Raw genomic sequence first — 9,404 nt, 5'->3', positions numbered from 1 at the left:
TCACATATTTTTTTTTAAAGTGGAAACATTATTGTAAGTAAGCGTAACATATTTGAGCGTTGATGTGCAGGCCTATAACTGTAACTGCTTTAACTAGCACTGGATATTACTAGAGGCACATTTTGTAGGCTACAGAATAATTTCAACTCAAGATTCACTTAACTTGTCATGCCATGACATGCAAACTCCGTTTGGTGATGAAGATCTTAAGAAGTGGTTAAAAACTCCTGAAAAAGCTAGAAAGTGGACCTTGAGTTTACATTATTTTCTCAATACTGAACCCAAAGTGAAGAATTGATTTTCAAACTGAAATTAATCTTTTTAATCAAATTTAAATGGTAGGCCTACTTCGAATACATCATAGGTGATCTAATTCACTTAATCAAGTTTGTTGGAAATGAGCCATTTAATTGTGTGTGGTCTAGAGTCAATGGCTTGAATCAGCTGGTGGAAGATAATATCTCATCTTTAGTAAGCTGACACTGAGGCACATGAGTGGCGTGTGAAACATTCATGAGCATGCCTGGAGCACAGTTCCCACTGAGCTGCCGTAACAGGTCCACACAGAGCTATGGGGACTGTTGAGGAAACATTTAAGTGTCCCGTCTGCCAGGACTTCTTAACAGATCCTGTGACACTGCCATGCGGACATGACTTCTGCCTCACCTGTATCCAGGCTGTGTGGGAAACAGAGGGATCTGATGAGGGTCCTTTCTTCTGTCCAGAATGTCAGATATTCCTCCCCTCTGACCTCACACTGGAGGTAAACACCAGCCTTCAGAATAAAGTAAAGGACTTCACCACTAACAGCCCGTCAACAGAAGAGCTGCGGACACCACCAAGCAGGGCAACCGTATCATCTTCCACTATCCGCTGTGACCACTGCATAGAGACACCATCAGTGGCCATAAGGACCTGTCTGACCTGTGATGCCTCACTGTGCCGGGCTCACGCCCTGCTGCACCAGCAGAGGTCTGCTCTGAGGGAGCACACAGTTGTGGAGGTGACGGGGGATCCTCTGTCTCTGAAGTGCAGGGAGCACCGTGATGAGCTCAAGCTCTTCTGTATGGAGGAGAGGGTCCCCGTGTGCTGCCTGTGTGTCCTGGTCGGCACGCACAAAAACCACAAAGTGTTACAACTCCATGAAGCCTGCACAGACTACAAGGTGAATATATTTTGGCTTTTATTTCCCTGAAAATGGCATGAATATTTTTGTGTTGTAAAAGCCTGTTGTATTTCTGTCTTTAGAGGATGTTGGAGACCACCATGATCAAACTGCTGAAGAGGAGAAGTGAAGCAGAACATGCCATCATGGACTTGGAGTCACTGTATACACAAACAGTGGTACCGTCGTTGTGAAATAGCCATCTATTGTTTTATTTGAAGACTCCCCTCTTGTATGTATTTGAAGAAAGCATCTTTTATCTTTAGAAGTCTGCTGCAGAATTCAGAGAGAGAATCTCAGACAAGTACAGCAGGATCCGTGTTGTGCTGGATGGTGATGAGCGTCTGATGATGCAGATTATAGACGCAGAGGAGACATACATGACAGAGTGGCTGGAGGCCCAGAGGGGGATCATGGAGGCTCAGATCAAAGAGATAGACAGCCTCAGAGCCTCCAGCAAATCCCTCCTCCGAGAATCAAATGAGCTGCGGTTCCTACAGGTAGGTTACCTAATATCCTCCCAGTGTGATATTGTGATCTTGTAAAAGTAAGAATGCAGGTAAAATGTTTTCTGTGTATTACATGGCTTGTTTATTTTCAACAGCAAATCAAAGCACAGAATCTTTGGTGAGTACATCGTCACTCTTATTTTTTCTATCCCAACTGTCTTCTTTTGGTTATGATTTTTTGCCTTCTAATGGTTTTCAGTTTTTATTGTAGCAACCCTTTGGATTTAGCACCAATCCAGGAAGTAGACAAAGATCTGTGTGACCCTGAGAAGCTGAGAACAATAGAGAAGCTGGTGGATGACCTCTCAGTGGCTCTGTCTCAACACTTTCCCCGAATGTGGTCATGTTAGTAAAGAATCAAATATTTTGCCATCTGAAAGCAACCCCCGCTATCTCGGTGTACTAAATGTAGATTTGTGTTTGCAGATCTAAGTTCTCCTGCTCTGGACTCCAAGTCAGCCCATCCCAAACTGGAAATATCCCAGGACAGGAAACAAGTGTACTGGAGGAGGCAGCCTGTCAGTGACGCGCTGAGCCCCCAGCCTTATGACTCCCAGTACAGTGTCCTGGCTCAGGAGAGCTATACCACTGGCCGCCACTACTGGGAGGTCATCGTCCAGGAGAAACCTTACTGGCTAATGGGTGTGACCACTGGGTCAGTCAATGAAACAGGTGCACCAAGTCAGAGTTTCTCCGGCCTGGGTGTGAACAACACATCCTGGTGCATCTACCATGGAGACGGGCAGTACCTGGCATGCCATGATACCCAGGAGAAGCAGCTGTCGGTGGGAAGGAGAATCAGAAAGCTGGGCGTACTGGCAGATCTCCAGAAGGGGGAGCTGTCATTCTACGATGCTAATGCTATGACCCTGCTTCACACTTTCTGTGTGCAGTGCACAGAGCCCCTCTACCCCATGTTAAACCCATGCATTGATGTAAATGGACTGAACATGCAGCCGCTTACCATGTTTTGGATTAAGGACCCCTGAGATTGTCACGGAAACACAAATCGGGGGAAAAGAGTGAACTTAGAGGACAACCTTAAATGACTGTGTTGTGAATCAAGATTCAGTGATTGAACTCATGGTGGAAAGGGGAAAACATGCTGTAAAAGATGCTGTAAGAGACCTACCTCTGTGTTTAAGAGAAGTGATTTCCAGAACCGATATCAAAAAAACTGTATTGTTATGTTGTGAAATTATATTATTGTGATCCTATAATTCTGATGTTTTTATAGAAAGTAAGAAATATAGTCAAGAAGAGATATTTTATTTTCTTCTATAGTCGTTGGTTGTATCTATTTTAACCTTTCAGTGTCAAGTACAGTAAATATTTTATCAAGCGGTATCGGGTAAAGCCTCAAACAGCACTTTTGTTCTCTTGTAAAGACTATAGATTCAATAATCCGCTTAGCACCCTTCATGTTTGACTTGATATTGTTCAGGAAGTAAATGGCGCATGCATAAACTACTGGCTCGTTCTTTGTAGAACTGTCCCTGCAGTTCACCGCACCATGGATGACATGCATGCTTAAATTCAGTAAATGAGAAAATGCAACCCTGTTAGATTTCGAGCAATCATTTCGTGCTTCAATCATCCAATCTACCAAACACTAACCGAGTCAATGGCAGAATGAGCTGTTTGGCATTGGCAAAGAAGATTTGGCAAATTGTTTATGGGCGCAGGCCACATACCCAGGGCTGCTGCTCATCCTACAAATGCATGTTTCTTACAAATGGGCACCATTTGAAAGGGAACTTAACAGGCTTTCCAACAGTATATTTATTGCCAAGAAGCATTATTACCACAGAGAAATAATCTACCAAGCACAAATTTCCTTACTTTTAGTATAAAGTTTAGTGTAATGTTTTGGATTGGCTTGTGTTTATGTAACAGGTGAAAACACATTAACCTAAAATAACAATACACATTTACACCACAACTAAACAAAAAAACATTTTTTTTCTGAGGGGTGTATATAGTAGCATTGACATTTAAAATTGTTCTAGTCTTGAAACAAAAAATACCGCACAAAACCCCTAAGCTAAATCATGAGTAAGCATTGCTCCATACATAACCAAGGTCTTGGCTACACTGGCATGTTGCTGAGTAATACAGGTTGCTTATGGAGAGGCTGCTTCAGTCTTAGACTTGATCCAGTTCAGGAATTGAGTGACCCGCGTGTAGACCCCAGGCTTGTTCTTCTGTCCACATTGGTCTCCCCAACTCACTAGGCCATATATAACGCTGGTATTATTCTCCTGACAAGTCAGTGGTCCTCCAGAGTCACCCTGAAACAAAATCACACAGCTGATCACACAAATTCACACAATGTTGCAAATAGTTAAAGAGCTTAGGTAAGTCAGTCATGCAGGTATTCTGAATGGTAGCATGCATTTAGCCTTGCAATGCCAGACCTTCCATCACAGCACTGAGCATGAATTTAACTGGGAAGTTCCTTAAACCAACCTGGCAAGAATCTGCCCCTCCCTCCAGGTAGCCAGCGCAGAACATACTGTTATCCAGGACTCTGCCATAAACACGAGCTTCAGCGCACTTTTCCTGGTTGATCAGCAGCACATTGGCATCCAGTAGGTAGTTGGAACCATACTGTGCTGCAAAGAGAAGGAGTAAAAATTAGATTTTAGCAAATGGCAAATAATGCAACAAAACATTTGTGTCTAATTTCAGTAGTTGTATGCTAATTAAGATATACTGGGCCCTTTAAACAAACACAACAACCCTTAAGTGCTTGGTGAACAAACCAAAAAAATCCCATTTTTTAGTGGTTGAACATGCGAAAATGGCCTTACAGTCCTCAGTGACACCCCATCCGGAAATTTTACACTCCATCCCATCAGGCAGTTGGGCATCAGGAAGACAGGCTGTCTTCACAAACTGGGTCTCATTGGCACAAACTCCATCAGTGCCGCTCAGCCTCAACAACGCTTCGGAAATGCAGATTGGATGCAAAATAAAATTGGAATGATAAAGCACTTTCTTTTTTACATTTTTACACACCTTAGTTAACTGAAAAAGGATTTTTAGATAAAATGATTTTACTGTTGGAGATTTCAGTGTTTTTTTAATAAAAGATAAGAGAAAGAGATAGATCACCTATGTCGTTGTACGCAGCTGTTGGAGTCTCTCTGTAGTTCTCATGGACAATAGCCTCTGCAACTTTTATGGTTTGTTCTGTGGGTTCCTCTGTATTTAGCAGCAGACCTCCCATGACCACCTGCATGTCCTTATTCCGTTCGCTATTCAAACACAAAAAATCCACAATTCAATAAATATTAAGTTATTTAAGTATTTTGTGTTTTTTCAGACTCACAGTCATTATGATTGTGCTTACATGCAGTGTCCAGCTGTCAGTACCCAGCAGCTCTTGATAAGAACTCCTCCACATATGTGTTTGAATGGCTGATTGGAGTTCTTAGGTCTCACTTGCAGGGACACCTGCCATGGTAGAGCCCCAGGAGGGACCTTCAGACCCCCAAAAATTCGGGTAAGGGGCTTTTTCGGCTGAGGCTTCCCACAAGTGGCAAACTGTTGTGGGGGAGCGGTGCCAGTGGGGATGAGAGGAACAAGTGTAGTAGAAGGTTGTGGAGCCTGGCTGGGCTTCTCAGTCTCTGTTGGTACGGTAGCTGATGCTGTGGGTTTAAGTGTTGGAGGTGGGGCCTTGGAAGCCGTGGGACTGGGGTCTGTAGGGACAATTTCAGTTGGTGCCACACCTGAAAACACACACACAAGAAGTTTACAGAAGATATCTGCTCCTGACGACTCATAATTAGAAAGTTATCTGAAGCTTCAAAGCCGACCTGTTGGTTCAAGACACTTTGTGACATTACAGTAGTCCCACAACAACCTGTGGCCTTTTCTGAAGAAACACCAGGGCATCTTGTCTCCGTCTGGGTTTCTGTGTCATAGGAAATACGTGAGTAAACAGTATATATCCTCTGCTACTTGAATACCCTCATTAATTTTCTCCTGACCTGCAGAAGTTGTGAGGACCAAGTCCATCTTTGTTCTGGTAAATGCTGAAGGGATCCGCTCCGTTCTTCAGGATGAAGTGGGAGTTCCAGTAGAGACATTCATACTCGTCTTCTGTCTCGCTCACATTGCCACGGTATGACTCTCCGTCATCCACATAGCAGTCATTTGGGCCTAGGAATCACACCTCACCCAGTCAGTATATGAGTTACGATGATGCGTATATTGAAATGGGAAAAGGAAAACAATGATTTAACCGCATTTACCAACTTGGCAGAAACGTCCTCTGAACCCCAGAGGGCATTCGCATTCAAAGTCATTACCATCCTTAACGCACTGTCCACCATTCCTGCATGGATTAGGCTGACACACTGCGACTTTGGAGAAAAACAGTCAACAGTTAAGACTTGCTTTTCAGGAATTGTATGAACATGTAGAAAAGAGGTATTCTGTCATGTTACTACTTACACCGTCTGCAGTCTGGAGGCTGGAAGGGCATCTTACATTTGCACTCATAGAACGGGGCCGTTGGAATCCGAACACATTCCCCACGCCCGCATTGACCTTTTTTACAATATGTTGGGCCTGAAATGATAGCAGCGTTGTTTTAGTTTTAGTTTGCTCAGAATATTGTGCATATTGGTCTACAGTCCAACAACAACGTGGTAAAAAGAAGAAAAAGTCAAACCTTTCTGGCATTTCCTTCCCTTAAAAGGTTTGGGACAATTGCATTTGAATTTCCTCTTGCCTTTTTGCTCACACACTCCATTGTTGAGGCAAGGGTTTGGGATGCATTTGCCTGAAAGTAGAAGAGTTAAGACGGGAACGTGAGCTTTGAATAAAAAAAATTGCAATGTGAGGTAGCCTTTTATGAGAAAACGTGACATTTCACATTAGTATAAATAGTTTACCCGAGTGTCAATTCTCTCACCTTCTTGCTCTTGAAGTTCAAAAATCCAGTCTGTAGGACTTTCATCATCGTCATCCTCTTCACTACCCCCCTCTCGGATCTCAAAGAAGTCGTCTACAATGACAACAATTTTCCCTTATAAGATAAAAAGCTTTGTTGTCTTCCTCTCCTACCCTGTACAACTAAATGTCAAATCTTGTTATATATAATATATTACAAAATGAATTAAATATAAGCATCTACCTGAAATGATGTCCTCAAATCTTCCTTTCTTCCTTTCTTTGTCAAGTTTTTGACGCCCATGTCCCTGAGGCTCACGATCATGATGTCCATGGCGATCATGATGTTCCTGCTTTTTGGTTTTATCAGGTTTCAGCTGAAAGATAATTTGAAAGCATCCAGAAGAGTCAAAGATATAATAACACATAATAATAATATAATAATGAAAGTGCTTAGTAGAAGTTTGTTGAGATTTATTACAAAACAATGTTATGAATTAATCTATTTTAACCTGCACAACAAGTGTGAATGCATTTTATTCCCAGCTAAATGCCTTATCAATAACATTGCAACATTGTAAATGAGAGCTATTACATTTGCTTATTGCCACACAATTGCTGCATATTTAGTGAATACATACTTCAGCAGGTATGAGGAGCACCGCATAAAAGAGGCAAAAGAAGAGGAGCTTAAGGTTCATGATGGCAGCGGATCAGAAGACTTCCAGGAGAGAGTCCAAAAGACGAGTGCACTGTCTGACAGCACACTCACACTTGTCTAAACATTTGTGTAAGTACACTAACCTTTGTATCAGTATGGGGTGGTCTGGCATCAGTCCCTGCTGATGAGTCGCTTTTATTGATTTTATTTTTTGGCATTTTAGGCCTTTATTTGTGTAGGACAGCTTAGACTTGAAAGAGGAGAGAGAGAGAGAGAGAGAGAGAGAGAGAGAGAGGGGGAGGGAATGACTTGCAGACTACAGGTCAGAGTAGAGGAGTAGACATCTACATACTGTATGGGCGCCCACTCTACCAGCTGAGCTAACTAGGTTTTATTGATTTTTAACTGTGCTCTTGGATACTTATTTTTCTTATTGATAATAGGCAGAACATTGCTTATGTTAGTGAACACCTAAACAGGACAAATAAATGGTGCAACATCATGATTACCGTCTCTACCAGCCTTGAAAGAGTTTTAATTAGAATGAATTTTGTTTGAACAGGATGCACTCAAATGCAACACAAAGGCTCAGAGAGCATATTTGCAAAGCCAATTGTTTGTTTGAATACAGACTTTGGATCCAAATACACTGGGTGCATCTGAGGATAAATTACTGAGTAAAATGTAATACTTCTTCTCATGTATCAGTAACTTCTATGACTTCCAAATAAAAATGAAACTCTTAAACAAGACTTTGTCATACAGAAAGAATGTGTACACTCAATGTGCATCAAACACTGTTTTCATGGTCCTCTTTTCTCAGAATGATGAACTTAATGAAGTGATGGGCCACGCTCCTTCTAATATAATGTACATTCATCTGAAACTTCAACCCAGTCACTGTGAAAAATAGAGTGTAGCTCTCTTCCTACTAGAATTTAATATCACTGTCATAAGCAGGCTACCACTTTATGACAAGGCACCCTTCAAAAAGTATTTATTGGTTGTAACTAACAGCTTTAGTAATGGTTAATAAAAAATTTAGTGATGCGTTATGGATTATGTTTGTGCCCCGATATGACATGTTGCTTTGCGTCTTCAGCAAAATCTCTAATTCATGAGGACTGTTAGACCATTCTGCCCAAAGTCCATTTATAAACAGCTTATTTCCATTTCCAAATTGACATAAGTAGATTATCAAAAAGAGAGAAACTCATGATTAAAGGGATTGCCAACATTTATAACCGCATTATTACCAAATAGGAAGGATAAACACCATGCAGATGTTGCACAACTGGCCAAGTCCTCAATAAAGCATTAGTACTGTGGTTGATTTTCAGCCTGCTGGGCTGTTGGTATGTCTGTCTACCACTTCGGTCCAGACTAAAATATCTCCAAATATGAGTACTATGAATTTGACATTTTGGGCTTTTAGAGAAATATCTCAAAAACTGAATTGTCATGTGGTACACATATCCATAGTGTCCAGAGGATGAATTGTTTGTCTTCAGTGATCCCCTGTCTTTTCCTCTTTAGCGCCACGTGCAGGTCAAAGGTTCCCTTATCAAGTGAAATATCTCATCATCTACTGGATGGAATTGCACCAAAATGTGCGAAGACATTCATGGTCCCCAGAGGAAGAATCCCCCATGAGGTAGTGATGTCACGTTTAACGAACGATCTGATGCTCCTTGGTACGAACTAGGGGAATTGAGTCATACTCTGTGCCAGCTGATCTTTTTATTGTTGCATGATTTGCATTTAAGGCAAGTCGATTGTATTTGCATACAACATTTCAGTAAATTAAAACTAGGAAATTCCCTGACAAAGCAGAGGAATGTGGTATCACCACATGTGTGGCTGTTTGTGTTGCAGATCCTTGACAGATGGGAAATTAAATTGTATTGGTGGGATGTCTAAATTGAAATCTGATCCCTAATCAGAAACAATGAGATGATTCGATTGCTAACAGACAACCCTGCTGCATTTACTATTATTATATTATAAAATCCATTATATATGATCTTTTTGGCTAAACTAAATACAAATAAAATAGAATGAATACAAAATGATACAGAAGTGTATATATCTACACTCACCGGCCACTTTATTAGGTACACCTGTCCAACTGTTCGTTAACACTTAATTTCTAAGCAGCCAATCACAT

The 9,404-nt window shown here is 41.4% G+C and overlaps 2 protein-coding genes across 2 annotated transcripts; one reads left to right on the top strand and one right to left on the bottom strand.

Annotated features, from left to right (window-relative positions):
• The first annotated feature begins 527 nt into the window (after positions 1-527).
• On the top strand, positions 528-2,751 carry LOC117960555 (E3 ubiquitin-protein ligase Midline-1-like). The gene is made up of 6 exons (XM_034898532.1): positions 528-1,165; positions 1,249-1,344; positions 1,432-1,665; positions 1,770-1,792; positions 1,886-2,019; positions 2,101-2,751. Exons 1-6 carry the CDS (start codon positions 572-574, stop codon positions 2,661-2,663), a joined length of 1,644 nt encoding a protein of 547 aa, XP_034754423.1. The 5' UTR covers positions 528-571; the 3' UTR covers positions 2,664-2,751.
• Positions 2,752-3,791: 1,040 nt separating this feature from the next.
• On the bottom strand, positions 3,792-7,390 carry habp2 (hyaluronan binding protein 2). The gene is made up of 13 exons (XM_034898091.1): positions 7,218-7,390; positions 6,821-6,953; positions 6,599-6,691; positions 6,356-6,466; positions 6,136-6,252; positions 5,934-6,044; positions 5,670-5,841; positions 5,496-5,593; positions 5,030-5,408; positions 4,792-4,934; positions 4,488-4,622; positions 4,144-4,289; positions 3,792-3,965 (listed from the first exon to the last, which is right to left on the bottom strand). The coding sequence occupies exons 1-13, from the start codon at positions 7,275-7,277 to the stop codon at positions 3,798-3,800; spliced, it is 1,866 nt and encodes a 621-aa protein (XP_034753982.1). The 5' UTR covers positions 7,278-7,390; the 3' UTR covers positions 3,792-3,797.
• Between the last annotated feature and the right edge of the window lie 2,014 nt (positions 7,391-9,404).

The sequence above is a fragment of the Etheostoma cragini genome, chromosome 17, assembly GCF_013103735.1.
Source record: "Etheostoma cragini isolate CJK2018 chromosome 17, CSU_Ecrag_1.0, whole genome shotgun sequence".
NCBI lineage: Eukaryota > Metazoa > Chordata > Actinopteri > Perciformes > Percidae > Etheostoma > Etheostoma cragini.
The sequence above is the reverse complement of the archived record's forward strand: the minus strand, read 5'-3'. Positions and strand labels throughout refer to the sequence as shown.

Coding starts and splice junctions, on each gene's coding strand:
- habp2 (XM_034898091.1), bottom strand. CDS start 7,277: ATGAACCTTAAGCTCCTCTTCTTTTGCCTCTTTTATGCGGTGCTCCTC. Junction 6,467..6,598: donor TGAACTTCAAGAGCAAGAAG/GTGAGAGAATTG, acceptor TTCTACTTTCAG/GCAAATGCATCCCAAACCCT. Junction 4,623..4,791: donor AGCTGCGTACAACGACATAG/GTGATCTATCTC, acceptor GCATTTCCGAAG/CGTTGTTGAGGCTGAGCGGC.
- LOC117960555 (XM_034898532.1), top strand. CDS start 572: ATGGGGACTGTTGAGGAAACATTTAAGTGTCCCGTCTGCCAGGACTTC. Junction 1,166..1,248: donor AAGCCTGCACAGACTACAAG/GTGAATATATTT, acceptor TTCTGTCTTTAG/AGGATGTTGGAGACCACCAT. Junction 1,345..1,431: donor CACTGTATACACAAACAGTG/GTACCGTCGTTG, acceptor TTTTATCTTTAG/AAGTCTGCTGCAGAATTCAG.